Below are 27,241 nucleotides of genomic sequence, written 5' to 3' on the forward strand. Positions count from 1 at the left end.
ACAGTTGTTTATGCCCAAGTTTTTCAAAATTGAAAATCTTGATATCTTACTTGCATTTATTAAAAAAAAAGAAAATTTAATAATTAAGATTGATAACAATTAAAAAAATAATAAATAACTTTTTTTGATTTTGTGTTTTTTTATTAGGAATCTAATTTTTTTAATTAGAATCAAGATTCTAATTATTTGAGACTTTGTAACCTCCCTTATTGAGTGAGTGTCAAGGCTTTCTTCCTTTTAAAGACTAAATGAAAGGAAGTGAAACATAAATTTTGCAATTTTTTAGAAGGGAGTTTGAAAAGTAGTATCAAATAGGGATTGTTATTTACAACCTATGTCTTACTCACATGTTTTGGCGAAATTATAAATAAATAAAAAAATCCTAAAAGTCAGATTTTAAAATTCAGAGGCGCCAAATACACAAAAAAGTCTGTCTAAAAACAAAACAAATCATAAGTAAATATGTGTTCGGATTTTGAAATCCAGATTAACAACACCACCAACCAATTATACACAATGATCCACACATGATTTTCTCTCGAGGTTTATAAGCCCATACTTTTAAGAGATGTTTTCTCTCCTCTCATCCAGCAAAATGATGGGCCTCTTATAATTTTTGTAGCAAGCCCATAGTCACACTTTAGCTATGAAAATGCTTCAACTTTGTAGTCTTCATATTACCAATTTAACAAACCATGACATAACACCAGAAAACTAGATTTAGATTCAATATAAAATGCATATACCTCATACCTACTACAAGTCTTTACATGGTGAATGTAACTCAACTATAGTGGATGGATCATTGTCCAAATTCTTCAACCGAAGTTCAACATTCTTAAGATCACGAAGATGTTGCAAGATTTCTTGTAGCAAATCCTTTCCTTCATCTCCTCCATTTTGTATAGATCCCATACAATGTTGTAGAAACTCTCTATCTGTTTCAAGAGCTTGTAGCCTCTCGTAAACACGATCAACTTCCTCTTCAACACACACTTTCATGCTATCCATTTGACTCATTATAGGAACTGATTTTTGCATTTCATTTGATTCACTTTCCAATTCTCTATCAAACGCAAATGCTTCTTCATCATTTTCATTATCAACTTCATCTAAATATGGAAGTAACTTCTTCGCCAAGCAACCGATTGTTTTTCTTGGAGAATTCTTATCGTATGAAATTCCATTAGAATAGTCTTCTTTGTCATCAAGATATTCTTCACCATCTTCCAATGAAATTATCTTTTCCTCTAATGCTTTGAGTTGATCAAGAATAGAAGCTTTTTCTTCCTCAAATTCTTCTAAAGTACTATCAAGTTCACTTACATGCTTTACACAATCTAATGCTATCTCTTCCAAGTTAGAAACTGTTTCAACATTTTCTTCTTTTTCTTCATTGTTAAGATCAACGGATAGTTCATCGGTGAATCCCGTGTTGCAACAAGAACAAGAGTCTCTACTTTTTACACTTCCATCTTTCATTCTTCTCAACAACCTTAACTTCTCTTTTGCCTCATAATCCATAACTTTTTCCCTATACTCTTCCACTTCCTTCTCAAGTTCTTGTTTCTCTTTCTCTCTTTTCGTTATCAAATCGTTCAAAATCTGTAAAGCTTCTTGATCATATTCAGCTTGTTCTTCCATCATTCTTTGGTATTGCAATGCTTCCATCTGCATTGCTGCTTTTTCTTCCTGCAGCCTTGTAATCATTGCCATTGTTTGGTTTGTAGCTATTGCTGAGGCACTTCTCTCTTCTTCTAGTTCTTGATATATAGCACTAAGGGCTATTTGTTCGGCTTTTACTGCTTTTTTTAGCCGGTCGATTGTTAAAACAGGATCGCCGTATTCTACCTCACTTGCAACACTTCCATCCATAGATTCTTCTACTTCACATGATTCTGAGAATTTGGAAGATTGATGGCTTGTTTCCTCCTCAACTTTTTCAACCGATACTGTTTTCTCAGCCATTTCATCATCATTTACACCGGTTTTATCGGTATCTGAATTGTTGCAGTTCAATTTCAGTTTAGAATTAAGTGCTTCACATATAGAAAAGATAAAAATAAGCAACTAGATACAAAACTCACATATATTGTTCTGTGCAATGAAATCATCAAATGCATTAGGAACTTCAGTGTCATCCTCACTTGTAGAAGATTGATCTTCTGGTATGAATTGATTTGAGCAAGTTAGTTCTTCAGATGGAGGCAAATCATCTGTGTGAGCAAATGTTGAAGTTATAAATAACTACAACTTTTTGGATAAACTGCTGAATTAAGCACTTATCATATAAGTGCTTATGTTTAATCTATATCTATAAGAAAAGATAAAATAAAGTCAAACAGTTTTTATATAAGCACTGTCTGTACCTGGTGGAGTATTTTCTTGTTCTTCTTCAATATCTGCTTCCAAACTTTTTTCATCATTGGATAAACTGTGAGACATTCTTAGATTATTCTGAGAAATGAATTTTTCAAAGGCATTTTCAGCTTCGTCGTCGTCGTCGTCGTCATCGTCATCATCATCACTTGATTCAGATTCATCATCTTGTGTACATTCATACGAGCAGATCGGTTCTTGAGATCGAAAAAGATCAACTGCATGAACCAAAATCTTGTGAATTTATGGTCACCAATAGAATCATATCATGCATTTTGTAACAAAACAATTGTAAATAAAGTACCAAGAACTCTATAAATCAAGAAATTTTTTTGTACCTTGTGCATTTTCTGCCTCTTCAATACTATTATCATCATTCATAGAAGTTTGAACTGCTGAATTCTGATTTAACCCTTCAACTTCCAAAGTTATTGAATTTTCCAAACTTTCTTCAAGTTCTCTCATGTTTCTTTTCTCTGCATTCTCATTCATTGTGAGTAAAACCTCCCCTTCAAAGACATTCGAATGCGGTTCAACCAGTGACTCAGTGACAAAAGTTTGAATCATCTCAATCCCCTCATTCAATTTGCATGTCTCAAGATTTAAACAAGTAATTGAGTCTATTAACTTAACCGGGATCAACCGGTCGTCTTCACGGGCTACGGAATTCTCAAAGTGCATATTGATGATTTCAATTGATCTATCTTCCAAATGTGAAGCCTGCATAAAAGGAGTATCAACAAATTGATGAATGAACTCATCATCACCACTTGGATCATCTTCCTTCTCATCTTTTCCTACATCTTTTTCATCCGAATTCAAATTTGAAACCGAACTCGATCGATCCTCCGCCACTTCTCTAAGGATAAAACTTTCAATATCAGAAAATATCTGATGCTCATCTAATACCTCTTCATCATGAACATGATCAAGATCATGATCTTCTCCATTGTTTATCTCAAATTCAATGTATTTACCCTCACCTTCTTTATCATCATCATCTTCTATTGATTCAACAATGAGTGAACCTTTGCCAAGATAGTTCCCATCTTCCCAAGAAGGCTTCAACAGCAAATAAGAAGGATAAAGATATCTATTCAAGCTCTCATTGCAGCAAGAACAGCTATCTACATTCTCTCCATTTTCATCATACTTTTCATGACTTCTCAATGAAACAAAACCAATCCTATGATGATTTGGTCTAGAAGCCAAACAACTTTCACACATGCTATTTGTTTCTGCTAATCTTTGATGATTTGAGCAGTAACCAAGATTTGAAATCTCAGTTGCATGAGTCTCACAAACAACATCACTGTAAAAATTGGAGCTACTATTCCCTTGGTGAAGCACATTATCAAGCCTTGAACAGAAAATACAAGGTGGTTTAAGGCCAAAACATTTGGCAAATTTAGTGATAAAATAACTGAACAAAGAGTTGAGAAGAAGAAGGAGGATTAAGATCCATTCAAGAAATGCATAGACTAGAATTACAACTATTTTGTTGGTGTTTCTATGTAACATGGTTGCAAACTTGTTGGTAGCAGCCATTGATTTTTTTTTTCAAACAATGTTTGTTGAAGAAATGCATAAACACTAGAAGGAGTTGAATAGTAGTGTAAAGAAAAGAAAAATAGGTTGAAAAGAAAAGTGTTATGTTTTGTGCTGTTTTTGACAGGAAAGAAAAGGGTTTGTAATTGGCAAAAGAAACATGGTCTGAGAAAAATGATAGTGATTCTGTAACTGTATCAGTAATAATTGCCTTTAGGATAAAGTGGATCTCAGCTGTGGTGTAATATTTATCTATGTTGTTTCACAGCCAACATCATAATTACTTGTTAATATTGTTTTATGGAGGAAAAAAAATTAGAAGAGTTCACTCTCAATTTTTGTAATGAGAACATCTGAGTTTGTTTTAAATTTAAAAAAAAAAAATTGTTTTAAAAATATATAGAAATTTTCTTAATTCAAAGTTAATGTGATTAACATTATCAATTAGAAAATAATATCACACATGTAATAATATTGATGATCTTAGGTTAGACAAATTAGAGACATATTGAGAATTGATTTAGTTTTCTTAGTTTGTAATTATTAGATGCATATGTTGTAACTATACACTATATATTCAATGAAATATCAAAGCAAAGGACATTACTTACATAGTTCTAGTCTAGTTAGAATTTAATAGAACTTGTCCTATTATCGTTTTTGGAATAGGTCTAGTTGACGCTTCCATGTGGGTGATCTAAATATTTTTTCGCTGATTGATTCTTGGTTGTTATTGTAAGTCTTAATTGGTTACTGATTTCATCGCGGGTGATTACTAATCTATTTGGTAACTGTCATTTAACTTTTAACTTTTAGTTTTTAGCTTTTTTTTCAAAAGCTATTTAAAGTAATTTTTAAGCTTTTAGCATTTAGCTTGTGACTTTTTATTTTATTTATATCCCTATTATTTTAACAAAAATACAATTTTACCCTTATATATATATATATATATATATATATATATATATATATATATATATATATATATATATATATATATATATATATATATATATAACAGTTTTTGCGTTGTATAATTATATTCGTGTCGATTAACAAAAAAAATGCAATATTTAATATTTTTTAACGACATTAAAATTACATGCCTTGTAATGAAAGTAGAGATAGTGTTGCTAATTTTTAAATTTGTGAAATATTAAGAGATAATTATTTTAAATTAGTATAATTGAATTCAAAATCGTAATGGTGTTATTTTATATATTTTATTAAATTTATATATAAATTTTATTATATAAGTTCATTTAAAAATTTATATATAATTGTTCGATATATTTTGATGTTATTTTTAATTTTAATATATATTAATTTTTTTTGCATGTGTTTGCTAATATATGTATTTTTATTTTATAAAAATTAATTGAATTATATAATACAATAATATAATGAGACTATCAATTTCTTAATTAAGAATGTCCTTTTATGTCATTTTGTATTTATCAGTTAGTATAACAGCTAATTTACCAAACACTCAAATTAACTTATCAACTATCAGCTACCAGCTATCAGCTACTAGCTATCAACTCCTTTTTAGTTCTTGTTTAGCGATTCAGTTCAAACCTTTTGTAGTAACTTATTTACGATCCAGTCATTGTATTTTCTTCAAGGGAAAAGTTACCATTGGTTTAGTGTGTGCCTGCTTCATTTTGTACGTGTCTTAGTTTTTATTCTGAGTCTTGTTTGTTTTATTATGTCAGTCCCCCAGTTGATAATTATATAGAAATATCATATCTATGTTGTATATTTGAATCCGTGATATTCTATTTATTCGTCTTTAAAGAATGAATAAAAAGTTCAATTTAATTCTTTAATTTTTTAAACCGTCTCATTTACGTTATTTCCGTCTATTTTCCTGTAACAGTGTTTACTTTTGCATATGTGGCATTCTAGTTTGCATCTAGTCATCATCTTCTTCCTTTCAAAGCCACCAAAAACCAGAAATTCTTATTTATCACACCAGAAACTGATGTTGTTAAAAACCCATGTTCTTTCTCTCTGAACTCTTCATCTCTCTGACCTACATTTCAATTTTCTGCTAATTTTTCTTTGATCTTTCAATTTTGAAGCTTTCAAGGTTCAATTCAACCATTGTGGGAGTGTGAAACCCTCGAGAATTCATCAAGTTGAAGCCTTTCAGAAGTCTCAATCGTGTTCAACAAATTTTGTTCACCTAGGTTTTCTTGATTGCTCGGTGTTGGTGATTTAGGGTTGCGATTGAAAAGGCCCCAATTTAAATTTCTGCATTTCTGGGTTAATGATTGTTTCAATCGTGTTCAACGTAATCCCATTGCAGCGATAGTGAAGGCGAGTTAATCAGAATGAACAACTCCATGAACAACAACAATGCAATCGAAGAAACGAAAAAGAAGCGAAAAACTACCTCCAATTTGATGGCTCAGGTGACAGTCTTCTTTCGTTCGCTGCACTTTTGTTTCCTTTCTCTTCTTCTTCTTCTTCTTCTATTCCCCTCTAGCTTTGCTTGTGCTGCTTTCGTCGTTGTGGCGTTGATTTGTTATTGGAAGAGTTGTGTCAATGTTGTTGAGTCACTATAGATGCGGGTAGTATGCTTGCAGGTAATGGACGCTTAAGTAAGTTTTGCTTGGAGGAAGATGATGATAACTTTGCAGAATTTTGGAGGAAGATGATGGGTTGTTGCAAAAGCTACAGGTTGATGAAAATTGGTGAAAGTTTGTGTCATCTGAGAGAGAACTTTGGAGAATTAGGTTGAATCCGTGGTTTTTTGTGATCCATAAATTTCTGGACAATGCTGTGAATTTTGCTATCCATAAATTTGTGGAAGAATGTGAATTTGGGATTTTGTTGCTATCCATAAATTTTGGATTTTTTCCAGACAAAGTGGTTATGCAAATTTGATGAGTTTCTGGACAATGCTATGAATGTTGCAAGAAACTGTGGCTTTAGATGAATACTTCGCCACATCAGCGCCAATTGTATGCCAAGTGGACATTTATTTTGACTTTTGACTAACAGACCTAACGGAAAGGACTAATGTGACGCTGTTTAAAATTTAAAGGATTAAATTGAACTTTTAAAAATTAAGGGACCAAAATGGACCCCGAGATAAAGTTAAAGGACGAAAATGAGTATTTTCCCCATAAAAAATTATCAAGTCTTGTTTTTTTATTAACATTGAATTTATAGCTTCGGAAATAGAAAGAGACTATTTTTGTCTTCGTTTTAAAGGCAAAAGTTATCCTACTTGAGAATCTATAATATAAGAAAGTTAATGGTCGTGGAAAAGTCTATAGTACCTTTATTTGATTTTTTGCCACCACATTAAAATTGTCTTTATTTGGTCTTTGCACAATAAAGTTCTTAATTTTATTATTAAAATAATATAATCTTCATATTTAATCAAAATTACCAAATCTCTCTTCATTCTCTATTTTTTTTCTCTTTCATCACTTTCTCACTTCTTTCTTCCACGATTTTCTTTCCTTACCCTTTTCTCTTCATTTATGCATTTTTCAACAACAATATTAAATATCAAATGTTTCTTTCAAATGTTTTAGGTTTTATTGTTACTTACAATTTTAGATTAGTGATGTTTCACATCTGTGAAATCAATAATATGTTTTAGATCTGTGAAAAAGATAAATGATTTTTTCAGATCTGTGAAATAAAAAAGATATAGAAAATTTGAAGGATGGATGGTGTTTTTCAGATTGGTGAAAGCAAAACAACTTCTCTATTTATTCTGCCACCTCATAAAAAATGGTATACCGAAAAAAAATTATAGTTGATCTAAATATTTTTATATACGAAAATTTACTGTTGAACCAAATATTTTTATAAATGATATTTGTATACAGGAAAAATCTATTATTTTTATATATAAAAAATGGCATTTATAATCCAAATAATTTTATTAAAAAATGGTATACGGGAAAAAAATCTATAATTGATCTAAATATTTGTATATATGATAATTTACTATTGATCCAAATATTTTTGTAAATGATACCTAAACCAAATTAAATTTTGTACATGAATTTTTTTATTATTGATCTATATATTTTTATGTACGAAAAAAGGTATTTATGATCCAAATATTTTTTATTCAAAAATGGTATACGGGAAAAAATCTACTATTGATCAAAATGATACTTAAACAAAAATGAAGTCTTTATACGAGAAAATAATCTATTATAGATTTATATATTTTATATACGAAAAATCTTATTTATGATTCAAATATTTTTTATTCAAAAATGGCATAGGCCAAAAAATCTATTATTGATCTAAATATTTTTATATACGAAAATTTAATATTGATCCAAATATTTTTATAAATGATACCTAAACAAAAATAATATTTGTATACGGAAAAAATCTATTATTTACGAAAAAATGGTATTTATGATCCAAATATTTTTTATTCAAAAATGGTATACGGAAAAAAATCTTCTATTGATCTAAATATTTTTATATATGAAATTTACTATTGATCCAAATATTTTTGTAAATGATACCTAAACAAAAATGAAGTCTGTATACGAGAAAAAAATCTATGGTTGATCTAAATATTTTTATATACGAGAAATGGTATTTATGATCAAACATTTTTTATCCAAATATGGTACACGGAAAAAATTTGTTACTGATCTAAATATTTTTATATACGAAATAATCAATTATTTATCTAATTTTTTTTCTTTTTTAATATTTTATATAAAATAAATGATGTATTCAAATGCGCGTAACAAAACATAACTCGTCCGAATGCATGGGTTTGTTACTAATTTTAGTCAAAAAATTATGTCAAAGGAAAGTGATTATGAAATTATTCCGTGGATGTTTCTAAGGTATCGATTGGGAACATTGTTTTAGATATGTGGAAAACTAAACGTGTTCAAATTATTATTTGAATTCTCGATACTATTGATCCCCATATGATCAATAATTTGTGCTTATTTTCAGCTGCTCGAGTAATGTTGAACTATTTGAAATATATTTATTAGAACAAAGCAATGAAAAATATTTAGTTGGAGTTAGAGGTAGTCAATACAAACAAGGTAATTTGTCCATTCAAGAATGTTATTCTAGTTTTTTAAATTTGTGAAAAGATCACTTTGATATTATTCACGTTGATGTTCTCAACACTAGTAAGTGGGATCAATTTTTCAAGAAGTTTTGTATAAATTTGAGGTCGTCAGTGATTTGATGAATATAAATCATGTTCCTTCCTTAGATACCTATGTTGCTGAACTTTTTAGGGATGAACAATATTTCGTAACTCAAGGAACCATGTCTCATGATGCTCTCATTTTAGAGCATGTGACAATTGCATGTGATGCTCAAAGTATAGGTAAAGGACGTGATATGCGACGATTCCAGTGTTTTTCTTGCAAACAACTTGGACATATTGCTCGTAGTTACCCTACAAAATTTTGTAATTATTGCAAGGACTGGGATCGTATTATCTCTTATTGTCCCATGTGTCCTCAAAGACCAACGCAACACATGATGCAAGAATTTCATGCCACTACAATGTAATTGACCCGTTCATTATGGTGCATCTAATGGCGATGCTCTTCATCCTAAAATAATTCAATAAATAGTACTTTTTACTCTTTCAACATTGGGAATTCAATATAAATATTATAATGTTTCTTGTCCATCGTTTATTGATTTTTGTGTTTCTAATCGCATGACAGGTTCCATCGAACATTTTCACAATTTACATTCTTATCAAGGTAATTAGAAAATTCAAATTGTTGATGAAAATAATATATTTATCACTGATGTTAGTGACATCAACTCTAATTTTTGGAATGTGCTTTTATCACTTGGTCTCGCTTCCAATTTATTGTATGTTAGTTAATTGGTGGATAACAATTGTAATGGTAATTTTTCTCATACGTGTTATCTTGTGCAAGAGCATGTGTCAGGGAAGGTGACCTACAAGAAGCCTAAAGTGGAGAGATTATTTTCACTCAAGTTTATTTCTAGTCGTTTATCTCTTGCTAGTAATAATACTTTGAATTCTTACGAGGATTGACATTGAAAATTAGGTCAGCCCAATTAAATCGATTTGTCACATTTGTTTAAAACAGGTTTGTAGAAAAATTCCTGTGTAACAAGGTTGGAGAACCCTTAGTTCTCCGGTTAATATATTCTTGCTTACACAAAAAAAAAAAAAGGTTTATAGAAAAATAAAAATCTGGATACTAATATCTCCATTTCGTATTCTGATTGCAAATTGGCTAAAAGTAAAATGTTTCCTTTTTTGTTTGGTGCTCATCATGATGTCATTCGTTTTGAGATGATTCATAAGTTTTTCATCTATTTGGGGTATCGAACAACTTGTAGTAAGTTAATTTTCCTTTCACTTCACATGTATCTAGAATTGATTCCAATTGTTATGAACAACACAGCAAAAAGCTAAAGAAAAAATGTAACCAACAAACTCTAGACAGTCCTTGTTCTATGAATTTGATATGGACCACACCACGCGTATGATGGTCCCAACCACTTGTCCATATAAAAATGGCTATTAGGTCATACATTTCTTATATGCCCAATTTCTATTAACATACGCTCAACATCATTAATATATGAATACCCCAAAACTTTATAAACACAATTTTATATCCACATTAACTAATTAATCATGTGGAAAAAAACATCATAAGGAGCAGTGGGTGACTTGGGATTCTTGTATTAAAAAATGTAAAGTGAAGGGTAGGAAGGAATGATGGAACAAGGGTGTCAAAGTGGTGGTTGGCATGATGAAAAAGCTAAATTGAAAAGAAAAAGTGAGTTGAAAGAAGGGAAGGAACTTAATCAATTTGAAGGGTACTGTGACAGTGATTTAAGGTCTTTTGTATAAATAAAGACTGGAAATAATGTAATGTGGGGATATCATTCATGGTCCTGCCTTCAGCTTTTGCTTTTTAGGTCTCGTTTTTCTTTAACTTTTCAAAAGTTCTTTCCTGGATTTATGATGTAAAGAGATGTTAATGAAATAATCAAATCTTGTTAATTGATATCTTTAATGACATTTAAGGATGTAGTTGAGATGTTAATGAAGTAATCAAATTTTGTAAATTGATATCTTTAATGACATTTAAGGATGGTTGAGATAGCATTAAGCCATGTTTGCTGATTAAGATATTTTTGTAGGCCAATTGTTCTTATGGGCTTTCAATCAATAGCGGAAAGACTTGTCCACTTGTACTTGACCCTTATTTCCTTTTCTTTTTGAGTAATGTTCACTACACCCATTGTAGTTCTCCATAATCCCTATAGAAATCTAAAAAAATCTTTTGTCATTGGTGAAGATTGGATTCTGGATACACTACAACACAATAAATCAACAATTTCTTCGTCAAAAACACATCACCATCCAAGTTAAAAAATAGTTTGAAGTTTGAAATCCAAATACATCTTATGGATTTTAGAATCCGTAAACATTAGACGGAAAAACGAATGTTGCATTACTTTGTAAAGATAGTACTCTTCATTTGTAATACAAAAAAACTTTAAACCCTTCCAAACTTTTCTTGCATTCTTAATTAAGATTTTCACCTGAATTCTTGTAGGATTGGTCCTGAAATTGAAATTCGAATTCATTCAATGTTGATTGAAATTTTCTTATTTTTTATTGGTTATAGTTATGGTGCACCTTAATGTTATGATTAAACACCCCGATGCTATGATTAAAGTTAATGTCTTTAAGGATGGCGATCCAAAATTATCCAATAAGTTGTTAACGTTGATATTCGAAAAGAATTTACCGTAAACATGAGTTTACTTTACGTGAACATATGCTTGAATGGGTTCGCGCTGAGACTGTCAAATTAAAATTTAGCATTGTTATCGGGATGTTGGATTATGGTTCTGATATAAGACAAACATTTGTTACGATGAGATGTAAAAGAATGGTCAGTATAAAGAACATATACAAAAGTTGAAATGTGATAACACCGAAACAAGGAAATATGGATGTCCTTTTAAGTTTCCTAATTAAAGCTTCAGTGAACATGTACGGCTCCCATATAGAAAAAGGATTGAAAGGTGGGAAATGTGATGACATTAAAACAAGAAAAATGTGGATATCCTACTTCTCCTTGATTTCAATTTTTTTTGCTCAATCATTTTCCACACAGTTAGGATTCAGTATGGGTGTGAAGTGTACCCTCCAAGTTTTTTATCATAATTATATGTACAATTTACCACTTAGTTTTTGGCTTCTTTTGTACTTTTAATATTATAGACAGTGGCCCAAGGATCTTTGTTAGTAACGTTCATGCTTCTTTTGGTTCTTATCAGGGCTCAATGGGGAAAGGTGATAAACACATTATAGTAAAGGACTTTCTAGTATGGGACACGAAGAATACGTGATCCTGGGACCTTGTTCCGAAGAGGAGAAAGTTAACATGGCCACTGGGTGGCTCGCTCGTTCCATATTTCTATATTCATCTTCTTGTTATTTTTATTTATGGGTCACAATCCCTTTTGCGCAGTTTGATTCCAAGATCTTTTCAACCGCCAATGTCGCCCCTTCCAAAATTACGCCCAACATATAGAGTATTATTAGGGCCTTTAAAGTTATGTGTCGTCGGATGGAGGCTACTCCCACTGTGGGGATTTTTTTCTCCTACTTCAATGCTAGGCTAATGCATACAAGAAGTTGGGGGACTCTATTCAATCTTCCACAGAGAAATGTATTGGCGCCTTACTTCAACCCCTACCTTGATTTGAAGAATAAGTCTGTCGAAGCCAGGGGCGAGAAGGTGCTTTGATGGTTACGACTAAGTCGATGGGTGCTTTCTTCTTCCCATTATCCTAGACGAGTGATTCAAAAGTTTCCTTTAGATTCTCTTCTGATGATCTTACCTCCCCCCCCCCCCCCCTTAAGTGGAAGGTGGTTCAAGAATTGTCAAGGTTCCAATACATGTGCTTCTTTACCCTAATCTCCTTGGATCTAAAGGATGATGATAATGGGATAGATGACTATTTAGGTGAGTCGGTTATTAGGCAACCTTTGAGATTGTACCCTGAATATTTTCCTAACTGTTTTTCTTTCGTCCTTTGCCTAAGAAAAATGTTAGTAGTCTCCCTGGCTAAGAGGAAGAAACGTCTGGAAATGTGAGAGGTTGAGAGGAGACCAATTGCCTCCCCTCTCTATCTCCCAACTAATCAACTTTCAAGGAAGGCTTTAAATCGCATCGAAGATTTATTTATCTTTAATGAACCTTCCTCCAAGATTCTAGAGCAAGGGGAAGCTTCTTCTCAGGTCCATAGGGATATACAATTAACAGCCACTCTAGATAGTAGTGATGGGGGAGATACTTGACTAGTTAGAGATGTTCCTCACCCTTTCTCATCCCTCTTAAGAGACATTCTTTTTGACATTTTTCAGTTGACTAAGATCCGCCTCCCCTACTTTGGGGATTTTCCCACAGGTTATCTGAACCTCTACAACAGATCATTTGAGGAGTTGTCCTATGTGGCAGAGGCTCACTTAAGGATTATCCTAATAAGGTGGGTTCAATCACCTGACAGTGTTTTTTTAAACCATTGAACCCACCTTATCCTTATAAGGTGGGTTCAATGGTTTAGAAAAACACTATCAGTGGTGCTTTTGACATCAGTGGCATGGTCATCCTGGGTCTGCTGGTTCTCCAAAATCTCCTCATAAGTTGGCCTATATGGACGTCCAAGAGCATCTGGTGTCAGGATAGGGTGTGACACTGTGTAGAACCATGTCACATACCCCTCTATAAAATGCCAACTGTTGGATGCCTTCGTCAATCGATTGTCCTGTGACACGATATGATGCTCCCAATCCTCAAAGATGTCATTGAGATCCCGACGAACAATGGTGTCGGGAGCAACCTGAGATGGAGATCTGGATATGGTCTGAACATATCCAAAATCCTGCATGCATCGCTCTGGAAGATACCTGGCCATAGTATCGGTCCCACATACCAGCCACCCGGAGTATAAAGAGATGGAGTCGAGTGGGATAATATCTCTGTGATCCTCAAACGACGTCCATAGGATGTCATCATGAATAGTCCTATCAAGATACATCCGAAACGGTAACACATCTTGATTCCCTCTACGGGGGAGATACATGGCAGCCATCATCATCTCCTCCGTATAGTCAGTATCAAAACCAAAACCATGAATACGGTGGAAGTGAGAAATGATCCATCCCTGAAAAATGAATAAGAGACATGTTGGAAAAAATTATTAATAGTAAAATAAATTAATAGTGGGAATGAAAGGTACCATCAACAGTGTGTAAGAGCCTAAAAGTTGTCTCGTCCTCCAGTTAGAGGTTTCATTCATTTTTTGGTATAGGTATACCAAACAGTCGGCCCCCTAGTTCCACTTCCCCACCGTATCCAAATCCATGAAGTACCTGAGGGATGTTACATCCATGTAGTTAGCACTTTTGTCCATAAAAGGGACGTGCCAACCAAAAACATGAATGAAGCCTCATTCTTGGTGGTACTGAACAAAGGTGTCATCACCCTCATTCTCAGAATCAGTTGAAGCAATGAGATGGTCGTGATAAAGGTCCTTCAAGAATTAGAACCCGCATGTGTCCCATTAGTCAAGGAACTCTGCTCAACTACCTTTCCTGGTTGAGCATCTAAATAGTCAACCATCCACTCAATGACAACATCACGAGTGATGCGGGAGTGGTTAATGAGCCTCCCTCGAATAGGAAGATGTAGTAGGCAGGTGACGTCATCCAGAGTAATCGTCATCTCTCCAACAGGAAAGTGGAAAGATGACGTTTCCTTGTGTCATCTTATGCCCCTTGCATTCCGTGGCTAATGGTGTTATAACCCGAACAACAAAGTTTGGAAAGTCCGGAGGCAAAAATGACCTCCTTGAACCGATTCGCATTAAGATGATGCAGAGTGAATATTTTTTTAGTGTGGTTCAGGGACTTTAGTACTGTATGTTCCTGTAAAGATAAATAATATTAATATCAAGAGGGAGGTGTAATAAAAAAAGTAAAACTGTAATAAAAAGTGTAACAAAAAATATTCTTTTTAAGTGGAAACATGTCAGACGACATGATCGGAGTAATATATCAAGAGGCAGGTGTCAGAGGACCCTCCTGGGTAAGCTGGGGTAACATAAACGGGTGCCGGAACACAAACCTCCTCGGCTGCAGGAACATGAATGTTCTCTGGTGCCTCCTCATTATCCCTATATGAGGATGTACAAGATAGACAACTCTTGGGAGCAGAAGTGGATGGTCCCTCCACTTCCTCCCGCGGTACCCGACTGCGTTCTCGACCCCTCTTAGCCTGTTCAACTCTCTCACACTGAGCGAAAGCCGTTTGGGTTGGTCTGTCGAGTCTAACTTTGTTCGGATTGTCAGCCATGTTCCTGAAAAAAATTAATTAGTACTCAAAGGGAGGGAATAAGAACAAGTTTGAAAAAATTTTAAAAAAAAACAACGCAGGCATAATTTCTGAGGTGAATCTTCAAAACCCTTCAAAGGTGTTTTTCGGTGATGCACTTCCCAAAACACCTGTGACAACCATTTTTGAACTTCACCCTCAATCACCAAAAAGCCTCATTTTTTACACCAAACAACCACATTTTACAAGTTATACTTCAACCTATTAACTTTAAATGATTTTAAACAACTTATTATTAACATACAAAGTAGAAAAATGAATTTTGAAAAACTTACTCAAATTTGAAGCTTTGAAAGTTGTTGAAATGAGTTTATATTAGGAATTAAAATGAGTTGCAATCTGTTGGAATGAGTAGAAATCAGTTGAGAGTTGTTGAAAGTTGAGATTTTGGGGGGTTTTGGATATTTGAGAGTTTGTGTTTGAAAACAGACAGAAATGAGGGGTTTCTATCATGAGTTTAATGTATATGCCCTAATTTGAAGATGCATCTCCGAAACACCAAAAACTTAAAAAATAAATTTATTTGGATATACATCTCTTAAACACCTTTGATTTAAAAAAAAATGTATTTCGATAATGCATCACCAAATAAATCTCTAAAAAAATAAATTTTAATACGTTTGAAGATGCATATCCGAATTCAAAAATTAAAAAAGAAATTCTAACATAGACTCCTAATAAGGTTAAGGATCCATAAAAAAAATTACCTCACATTTTATGCCACTCTTTTGTAGACTACCTCATAGTTTAGGTGCTTAGAGTACTGCTTGTTTCTTTCTTTCTCTTTTTTAATGGTATTGAGATGAGTTATTCATTGTTATATGGAACAAAATTGATTCCTTTGGTTCCAAAAATAAAAATACATTTCCTTATTTAAAATGCATTTTGAATTTTTCACAAGAATGTGTGAGCACTATTAAAAGTGCGAAAAAATAATGCCTATTTTTTTTTACCCCACCCTCGTGTACTTTTGAAATACTCTAAGTATCTTTTTACACTTTTCCTTATCTTCTCTTGTACACAACTTCTCCAGTTTTTCTTAATATAAAATACATTTTTAAAATATTTAAAAATTATAATGTTTTTTTTTTAAATTAGCATTTTTTTTAAATGCAAATTCTGAGATTTATGGAATATAATTGTAAAAAAACAACCGAAAATCTTCAGAGTTCTACAAAATATAATACTACTTTGGATACTTTTGTCTATTGTGCAGTTATTTGGTGGTGAGATGGGGAGGATCAGGTTTGTGCTATAGAAAACATCATTTCACATATTTGTAGATACTTGAAATTCACTTAACTAATTTATGTTAGCTACACAATTTTGGTTTCAGAGATTAGCTCTTGCATTTTTGTGGCTACTTTACTTTATAACTGATAATTCCAAACATAACTTCACATAGATTGTTGTGAAAAACGATACCAATAACAAAGTATAATAGGGAATTATAGGGGAGAAAATAAGAACACAAGAATTGGTTATAACTGCTATTCTTTTACTTTCTCTTAAAACAAGATTACAAGTTTACAAGAATAACAAATAACCTCTCTCACCCTAAATTAGGATTTGCAGCTTAGCAATGATGAGAGACTAGTATGCTATTTATAATAAAACCTAACATACTAACTAATGGGCTTTTTTCACAAGGCACATTACACAAGCCAACTTAATAAACAAGCTAACTTAACAAATTAGGGTTTAAACACTAAAACATAATTTAACATGCTAACAACTCTAGCATCTTCGACACAAGCATGTGAACAACCTTCGACATCATGCTTAACCCTGTCGAACCAAGAAGCTACCCTTCGGCCATACTAGAGTTCGATCCAATATCTCACAAATCTCCACCTTGGATCTAAATCTACAACATCAAGGGAACACACTAGTTTTCTTCATGCAGCTTTATCAACTGCATACAGTGGAAAAACTTGCAACTCGGCAATGTCTTGGTGATCATATCAGCAGCATTGTCTTCAGTCGAAACCTTCAGCACTTGGACTTCTCCACGCTCGATTACTCCTCTGACGAAATGCAGCCTCACATCAATGTGCTTAGTTCGCTCATGATAGGCTGAATTCTTCGACAGGTGTATTGCACTTTGATTATCACATTTAACAGTGATACCTCGACCTTGAAGTTTCAGCTCCTTCGCAAAGCCTTCAAGCCACAATGCTTCTTTCACAGCTTCAGTTAATGCAATGTACTCCGCTTCAGTGGTTGATAGAGCAACAACCTTCTGAAGTGTTGCTTTCCAACTAATTGCTGTGCCAAACATAGTGAAAACATATCCAGAAATAGATTTCCTGGAATCCATACAACCTGCATAATCAGAGTCGACATATCCTTCTATTACTGCTTTACTATCTTCACCCAAGGCTCCACCATAAATTAGAACTCTGTTCAGAGATCCATTTATGTACCTTAAAATCCACTTCAATGCTTGCCAGTGAGCCTTTCCAGGATTCGCCATGTACCTGCTTACAAGACTGACTGCGTAAGCTATGTCGGGTCTAGTACAGACCATAGCATACATCAAAGAACCAACTATATTAGCATATGGGATGCTATTCATATAGGCTATTTCGACATCAGTACTGGGACACTGATCAACACTCAGCTTGAATTGAGGGTTTGTTGGAGTCACAACTGGCTTCGAATTCGACATACCAAACTTTTCAAGAATCTTCCGTAGATATGCCTCTTGAGATAGACATAACTTCGACTTCTTTCTATCTCTTCGAATGTCAATTCCAAGAATCCTGGAAGCAGCTCCCAGATCCTTCATATCGAACTCCTTATTGAGTTCAGCCTTCACCCTCATCACATCTTCAACATTGTTGCTTGCTATGAGAATATCATCCACATAAAGTAACAAAATAACAAATGAATTACCAGGTCGAAATCTGAAGTAAACGCAATGGTCGAACTGACTTCTAATGAAACTTATGTGTGCCATGAACTTGTCGAATCTCCTATTCCACTGTCGAGGAGATTGTTTCAGCCCATACAAAGATCTCTTTAACTTGCACACATAATCTTCCTTCCCCTTTTCGACATACCCTTCAGGTTGCCTCATCAGGATCGTTTCATCTAGATCACCATACAAGAACGCAGTCTTCACATCCATCTGTTCCAGTTCAAGATCGAACTGTGCCACCATGGCAAGCAACATTCGAATGGACCTATGCTTCACAACAGGAGAAAACACATCATTGAAGTCGACACCTTCTTTCTGAGTGAAACCCCTTGCAACTAACCTTGCCTTATATCTTTTCAACGTCACTCCTTCAATTCCTTCCTTAACTTTGAAAATCCATTTACAGCTGACTAACCTTGCCCCAACAGGTTTCTTGATCAGTTCCCAAGTATGATTATCATGAAGAGATTTCATCTCATCATCCATGGCCTTCAGCCATTCAGTCTTATTTCGACTCCTCATAACTTCCTTATAGTCTCTAGGTTCTTCGTCTAGAACCTCACTTGCAGAGATTAAGGCATAAGCTATAAGATCTGCATATCCAAGTCTTTGAGGTGGCTTGATGACTCTTCTCGACCTATCTCTCGACAATAGGTAGTCATCGTCAGTTTCCTCAACTTCAGCATCTTCTGCTTCTTCTTCGACTTCATCTGGGATATGCAATTCAGCATCAACATGCTCCACCTCAACAGGAATCTCTACCTGTTCCAGCTCTTCGTCAGATGTTTCTGTACTTCGACCAACATCATCAGTTTTCTTAAAAGCCATTTTAGCTTCATTAAAAACTACATCTCGACTGGTGATACACCTCCTGTGGCCTGGCTCTAGGCACCATAGCCTATAAGCTTTGACTCCTTCAGGGTATCCCATGAACATGCATTTGAGAGCTCTAGGTTCGACCTTGTCTTGCCTAATGTGAGCATAGGCTACGCAGCCAAATACTCTCAGTTTGTCGAGATCTGGTGGATGTCCCGACCAAACTTCTTCAGGTGTCTTCATATCTAACGCTGTCGAAGGACATCTGTTTATCAGATATGTTGCTGTCGAAACAGCCTCAGCCCAGAACACCTTTGTTAACCCCGCACTAGTCAACATGCATCTGACTCTCTCCAAAATAGTTCGATTAAACCTTTCAGCCAAACCATTTTGCTGTGGAGTACCTGCAGTAGTTCTATGTCTTGCAATACCAGAGGCAGCACAAAAACTGTCGAATGCCTCATTGCAAAATTCAAGGCCATTGTCGGTTCTCAACCTCTTGACCTTTCTGCCAGTCTGATTTTCAACCAGAGTCTTCCAACTTTTGAAATTCTCAAAAGTTTCATCCTTAGTCTTCTGGATGAATGCCCATAATTTTCTAGAATAATCATCTACTATGGATAGAAAATACCTTGCTCCTGAATGTGATGGACACCTTGCAGGCCCCCAAAGATCAGCATGGATGTAATCAAGGGATCCATGTGTTCTTTGTTTGCCTTTGTTGAACTTCACTCTGCAAGATTTTCCAAGTACACAGGGTTCACAAAACTTCAGCTTTTCGATTTTGTCTCCACCAAGCAGATTTTGTTTCCCTAATTCGACCAGACCCCTTTCACTGACATGGCCCAATCTCATGTGCCAGATTTCTGTCTTCGACAAAGGTTTCGTGGATACAACATTTGTCGAACCACTTACGACTTCAGCCTCAAGGGTATACAAGCCTTGTTTCTTCACGCCTCTCAAGACTTCCTTCGACCCCTTCATGACTCTTAGGATGCTTTTCTCTCCTTGGAAAACATATCCTTTCTTGTCGAATTCACCAAGAGAAAGCAAATTTCTCTTCAAATCAGGAACATACCTGACTTCAGTCAACAACCTTATTGACTCATCATGGAGCTTGAATCTCACAGATCCAACACCTGCAATCTTGCAAGCCTTGTTGTTTCCCAGCAATACTGATCCACCATCTTGATCACATAATTCCTCGAACAAGTCTTTGTTTGGAGTCATGTGCCAAGTGCAACCTGAATCCATAATCCACTCCTTCTTAGAGTCACTGCTTGAAACCACAAGAACATCAGATGATTCGAAATCATCTTGAACAATGGCAGCGTTGCCATTATCCTTACCTCCATGATATTTGAAGCGTTCAGGGCACACCTTTCTTGTGTGACCCTCCTTCTTACAATGGTAGCATCGAATGCCAGATGCTTCGCCACTGTAAGTCTTCGACTGGCTTTTGCCTTTCTTCTTGTCGAACTTACCATCCTTTCGTAAGAGTTTTCCTTTAACGGCCAAACCTTCGCCAACAGTCGAAGGTTTATGCTCCTTTCGTTCATTCAAGTCCTTAGAGTACAAGGCTGATTGAACTTCTTCAAACGTCAGGGACTCCCTTCCATACAAGAGAGTTTCTTTGAAGTGAGCATGTGATCGAGGCAAAGAACACAATAGTAACAGCGCTTGATCTTCATCATCGATTTTCACATCAATATTTTCAAGATCAAGAATCAGCTTGTTGAACATATCCAACTGCTCAGCCAATACTTTGTCTTCAATCATCTTGAATGAATACAAAGCTTGCTTCAGGTAGAGTCGATTTACCAGCGATTTGGTCATGTACAAACTTTCAAGTTTCACCCATAACCCTGATGCCGTCGTCTCCTTTGATACCTGCCTGAGAACCTTATCACCAAGGCTCAACAAAATTGCGCTGTGTGCCTTCTCAATCATAGTCGTCTTCTCCGCTGCCGTTAATGCAGCATTCATGGCTGCCTCTCCCTTCAACGCTTCCAAACAACCCTGCTGAACCAGTAGGGCTTTCATCTTCAAGCGCCACAGACCGAAATCATTCACTCCGGTGAACTTTTCAATCTCATACTTTGTTGACGGCATCTTCTCCACGCTCACCGCACCAATTTGTTGTGAAAAACGATACCAATAACAAAGTATAATAGGGAATTATAGGGGAGAAAATAAGAACACAAGAATTGGTTATAACTGCTATTCTTTTACTTTCTCTTAAAACAAGATTACAAGTTTACAAGAATAACAAATAACCTCTCTCACCCTAAATTAGGATTTGCAGCTTAGCAATGATGAGAGACTAGTATGCTATTTATAATAAAACTTAACATACTAACTAATGGACTTTTTTCACAAGGCCCATTACACAAGCCAACTTAATAAACAAGCTAACTTAACAAATTAGGGTTTAAACACTAAAACATAATTTAACATGCTAACAACCCTAGCATCTTCGACACAAGCATGTGAACAACCTTCGACATCATGCTTAACCCTGTCGAACCAAGAAGCTACCCTTCGGCCATACTAGAGTTCGATCCAATATCTCACATAGATATTATACTAGCAGTCAGTTTATAATCAACAATGACATGGTAAAGATGTCTTGAATTCAAACTCAGCAATTGCACAGAAAATATCTAGTTTATACCCCAAAAAATCAACAATTTTCTTGGCACGTGGAACCGATGTTAAATGATTTAATGCATTTTAATGGCAAAGAAAAAGTCTAAACAAACCATTTGCAGGAAAGTTCTTCATACAATAAAGTAGATAGTTACAAATATGCATCTCAGGAAAGCTCTACAATTTGTAATGCATATAACTAGCATATTGGCATCTTACACATGCACATTTTCCATGGTGATCATATGGTTTAATCCGGATTTGGATTTGGTGCAGTACTGCATAACACAGTTTTCAATCTCAATTGTCCGATTTTAAATTAATAGTTGTGATCGTCTAAATTGAGTTTGTTATTGTGTAATCTAAACCATTCAATCTCATATCACCGGCCGAGATTGTTTACTATGGAAATGGAATCCAAATCCGGATTAATCCTACACTAGTTAGAATCCTAGGGAAGCATTCATGCTATACAATTTTTAATTGGTATCTTAAATATTAGATTCTGAGCTTTCATTTTTCTTCTTTGGTGCTTTCATCCATCATAAACCTCCAACTATCCCCTTCTTCTATTTCCCATTGCTTTTTTAGTTCATGAATAGCTTTTGAGGCTGCAGCTGCAATGGCTGGGTTACTATCCTCTGCCAGCCTCTGCGCAACATAAATCAAATGCATCAAATTAGCTCAACGGAAAACATGAAACTGTTTTGTTAAACAAACTAATTAAGCGTTCATAACATAACTGTCTGCATAAGTAATAAGTTGTTTTCATAAGCTATCTTGAAAGTTTTGCAGAACTAAGATGAAAACAACTGATGAACATGTCGGAAGTTGTTTTCATAAGACCTCCTAAATAGTCAAAACGCAAACAGGCTGATGTTTATTTTTAAGAAAAAATGACAAATCACCCACCTGTAATGCCCCCATCCCTGCATTTCCGAGAGTCCACATAGATGGTGCCGATGCCAGTGCCTTGGCTAAAGCTCGTCTAGAAGTTTACATGCACACATGGAGGAAAGATGAATATAAACAACGGTCTTTGCATTCATGATTGCTCAAAGATCAAACATCAATGGAAGCTTACCTAGTACCGACATCAGGGGAGCTAGAACACTCTGCCAACAAAGATACACTTTGTTTACCATCCATTGCATCAAGGTCTATAAGAGTTGTGATAAGCAGCTCAAGCTGCTCCCAGTGGAAACGCGTATTCAATATCAATACTTAAATAGTGAAAACGAGTATCTATCATAAAAAAATAAAACTTTATAGTGAATCTAACCTCTTCAGGATCAGTGTAATCAATTCCATCTGCTTCAGAAAGTGCTGACGCCATACTCCAGTAAGCTTCCTATATGATGATTGATATGTTTTGGAATCCATACTTAAGTAGGGAATGTTTCGTATAGAAACAGAATGCAGAAAGAAAATGAAGAAGAATAAAGACCTGAAGAGCATTAATACGTTCTGCTGTCACATCCCCGAGAAAGGAATTTGTCGTTTTTCCGTTCTTTTCAAGCATGATCCGGCCTCCGACATTATTTTCTGAAAGAGAGCCCTTATTTCTGAAAATAGGACTGCACCAAAACATTGTTAGCAGAGCAACCGAGGTTCAAGAGAAAACAGATACGAAAAACACAAAGTAACACACGGCATTTTATCGCGGAGTGCAGCCAATTGTGTCTACGTCTCCAACTGGGGAGTAGCTTCCATACCTTTCTATGGATCAAGTTACAGAGTACAACTTGTGTTTAAATACTACGGTCTAGTATATCAAATTACCCCTGAACCGTACTACAGGGGCTGCGCCCTCCAGGAAGCCCACTTATCAGTAATATCCAAGAAGCATCATATGAAACATTATAGAATTCATTATATGTATGCATGTAAGTATAAGAAGGCATTCAAAGTTACTTGACTTACAAGTTATACGTCTTGCTCACCATCATGTCATGGATGTTTTTGATCAACTGCAATATTTATGTAATAGAACAAACTATTTATTTGGAGCAAAAACTTTTGTTTTTATGAAATAGAAAGTTCCAAAGTAAACACATGAAGAGCCTAAAATATCACCTCCAAGGACATAAGGGCATCTTCCATGGCACGTTGCTTGGCACGGAAGTCAGCAAGGCGTAAATCAGCCTGAAAGTATAATAAAGATTTTATCAAAAGGAGTCTTGTATTTTCCGGCCATTCATTTGAATTATAAACTATGAAGCACATACACTCACACGATGACACAGGTAATAAATTTAGATAATGAATTAATTGAATATAATCACATGTTTGGTTGTCGTGTCGGGCACACCAGGCACACCTCCAACAAATAATGAGTACACAAGTATCACACGACGCAAATTGTATCAACACTAATTACATATCAAACCAACCAAGAGTATCAGTTGCAAATCAAAACTGATAAATTAGAGATTAACAGATTTACCTCTAAGGCCCCATCACTCCAGTGCTCATCGGCAGCACTTTTCAATCTGGATTGAGCTATATCCTTCAAGATCTGCAGAGCATATAAAATATAAACAAAGATAAAAGCATTATACTATTGAAAAAGTACTCTTTCATGTTAAACCAGTAAGATTGAAGATTTGAGACGATACATACAGTAGCAATACGATTAAGGCGCTTAGCTTTTTCCTTCACACCACGGTCGATTTTCTCAGTATCCTTTCTTGCCCGAGCTATGCAGCATAAAGGAGAATGTAAGTTGACCATATAAGGTTGTGATAGGAACTAGATCAAAAGATAGAACAACACCGTGTTTATTGATATTACAATTGTATTACGTTCTATGAAGTATTGACACATACACATAGTTATTTCAATGGATGAAATTAGTGATGCAAAGTAATTAAAGTAATATAATATTACACATTATTTAAACAAGGTAAATGAGCTAACCATCAAGCTTGAGAAATTCTGTCCCTAGAAAAGCAACATCCTGGCGTGCACGCGCATCCATCCTCATTATGCCCCTGAAGAAACAGAAATAGTGGAAGTAAATTTCAAACATAAATAGTATTTTGTTGGCGGACTCAAACAGGAACAGTATTGTTAGGATATAATCAGAATCAGGTTGCTGGAATTACCGCGACAGAAACCTTGCATCGTTACAGGCAAATTTATAAGCTTCAGCCAAGCCACGAGCAGAATTAGCGCGGTCATTTTTCCCATCTTCGGCGTTTCTTCTGTACATGTGAAAGGATCTCTAATAAGTAAGTTTGAATCTTCCAATTTTCTTTTGTGATAAAATTACAGGCCATCGTCAAAAGTTAAATGGTAACTAGATTATCATTGATATCTTAATTTTCTTACCTAGTTAAATCAGGAACATCATCATAAGTCGTAACACATTCTTTCTCTTCAGTATTATTTGCACCTGTTGATTTACATGAGACAATAGAAGTCTTGGAGATTAAACCTATTGGTTTTCCATTAACAGACCAGTCATTGGACAAGGTTGATCTCTCATTGAGGAAAAATCCATTGTTCAGATGTCCGTGTTCAAGTCTAACTCTTGAAAACTGAATCCGGTCGATCCTTGCTGATGAGGGAAAATAATGTTTTCTATTTGTTCTACAAAGTGTTGTCCGATTAGTCAAGATAGGACCGCTTGAAACTTTGTTTGTTGCAATCGCCATCAGAAGATCAATGAAAGAATGAAATACACCTATCTTTCATGGCATTTGAAATATCTCTATTCTGTAAAAGTAAAACAATAATAAGAGAATGGAGACATAGAATCTACTTTGGTATGGTGAATTTTACACTATCTAGCACTGACACCTCTGAAAAATGTGTGTTTGTGCAAGTGTCAGAGTCCGAAACCAACACCAAAACACTTGTGATTATGTTTAATTTATTCAGTTTTTAAAATTATTATCGGTGCCACGTGTCAATGTCATGTTTTTAGTGTCCATGTCCGTGCTTCAATGGTTTTACAATCTATGAATACTTATCGAACACAATTTCCATTGAACAACAGGCATAGGTAGAAGTACCCTAGGTTAGTTAGCTGATAATAATTTCCATTATTAGATGCATAAACACTAAATTAGAGAAGATAACTCAAATTCTCAAAACACATATAAAAACTTAATTGTGTGTAACCTTCTTTTCAAGATCCAACCAAATAACTAGAAACTGAAACTGAACATCATCAATTCAAGTATAACTAGAAAGATCTAAAAATTTGAAGTAGATAACTAAACTACAGGAGTACAGATTCATCATACAATAAACTAAAGTTAAGAAATACAAAACTATGATTAGGAAACTAAATCCAACCAAATAATCACTTAAGATAAAATGGTGAAACATTGTCTTAACTGACCTGTGGAAGAGAAGCGTAGTTTATTAGTTTTTTGAAGTTGTGGAGTAAAAATATGTTTATATGAGTGATGATTTTGAGGGTGAAGAGATTGAAAGAAAGGAGAAGAAAAGTCGAAAGGAATTGAGAACCACAAGGTGAAGGTGTGGACCATTAGAAGGACAACAAGGAAGAAAAACACAAAAGAGAGCAACGGGGGGCATAATGGGATAGAGACCAAAAATGTGGAGTGGAGTGAAACTGAAGAGAGTGGAATGAAAATCCACGTCAGTTTTTGTTTGAGACAGACAATGTTTTTATCTACTCTAGTTGTGGTCCTATGAAAATGTGTGATTTTTAATTTAGTTTTATTAATAAATAAAAATGACTGATTTTGTTTTTGAAAAAAACAAGCTTAACAATTTAATGTATTTGATTTGGATAAGGTGTTTCAGAGTGAGTTTAGATTTTTATTTTATGTTTTTCTCTCCTTATTCATTATTTTTTTTAATGAGTTTTTAAGCAATAAGTCACCATGAAGGCGATTCTATCGTTCTTGAAACACTATTGACTTAGATAATTCTTCTCCATCATCCTTGCAATGGATATCTCTCGAACTCACAACGTGTTTCCACAAACTAAATATACCACCCTACCACCCTGACTACAAAGGTGCCATTCACGGCCAAAACAAACAGGTCCTTCGTAGAAGCTTTTTCGTAATGCGTGTAACATTCCAACAAGTCAACTTCTAGTCCTTTGTGTTAAAAGGAGGCATGCTCTCAATCTCTATTCCTGAAAATGAGTGCCTAGTAGGTGAGGATTCTGGCAAACACAACCTCCGTGAAAGAATCTTTTGGCCCAAAGGTTATTCACTTTTTACAGTTTTAAGTTTATGTAGTAAACTAACAACAATGTGACACTCCCTTGGGAAATATGGTATCACCTCTCATGAAATGATTCTTTAATTTCTCATTTTCAAGTTTAAAATATGTTCGCAACGTTAGGGCAATGATCTCTTAGAACTTAAATTTAGGAGTGTTGAAGTTATTCTCTTGGACAATAGACTTCATTCCAAACAATTTCAATCAAACATCCGCTCAGGTTTGGGGGAGGATATACGAGCTCTCCCAACAATATATTAGAGGCCCAAAATTGTATTCG

At 34.7% G+C, this 27,241-nt stretch overlaps 2 protein-coding genes across 2 annotated transcripts; both read right to left on the bottom strand.

The window, feature by feature from the left end:
- Window positions 1–202: 202 nt before the first annotated feature.
- Window positions 203–4,112, bottom strand: LOC131639625 (myosin-binding protein 3-like). Its single transcript, XM_058910110.1, has 4 exons — window positions 2,718–4,112; window positions 2,370–2,597; window positions 2,088–2,216; window positions 203–2,000 (listed from the first exon to the last, which is right to left on the bottom strand). The coding sequence occupies exons 1-4, from the start codon at window positions 3,925–3,927 to the stop codon at window positions 757–759; spliced, it is 2,811 nt and encodes a 936-aa protein (XP_058766093.1). The 5' UTR covers window positions 3,928–4,112; the 3' UTR covers window positions 203–756.
- Window positions 4,113–21,865: 17,753 nt separating this feature from the next.
- LOC131639613 (senescence-associated protein AAF, chlorolplastic-like) lies at window positions 21,866–26,329 on the bottom strand. The gene is made up of 13 exons (XM_058910095.1): window positions 26,102–26,329; window positions 25,084–25,470; window positions 24,858–24,956; window positions 24,670–24,743; window positions 24,373–24,449; window positions 24,197–24,268; window positions 23,827–23,895; window positions 23,674–23,720; window positions 23,198–23,327; window positions 23,033–23,101; window positions 22,835–22,938; window positions 22,663–22,738; window positions 21,866–22,401 (listed from the first exon to the last, which is right to left on the bottom strand). Exons 2-13 carry the CDS (start codon window positions 25,407–25,409, stop codon window positions 22,264–22,266), a joined length of 1,281 nt encoding a protein of 426 aa, XP_058766078.1. The 5' UTR covers window positions 25,410–25,470; window positions 26,102–26,329; the 3' UTR covers window positions 21,866–22,263.
- Between the last annotated feature and the right edge of the window lie 912 nt (window positions 26,330–27,241).

The sequence above is a fragment of the Vicia villosa genome, unplaced genomic scaffold (genome assembly GCF_029867415.1).
Source record: "Vicia villosa cultivar HV-30 ecotype Madison, WI unplaced genomic scaffold, Vvil1.0 ctg.002711F_1_1, whole genome shotgun sequence".
Taxonomy (NCBI): Eukaryota; Viridiplantae; Streptophyta; class Magnoliopsida; order Fabales; family Fabaceae; genus Vicia; species Vicia villosa.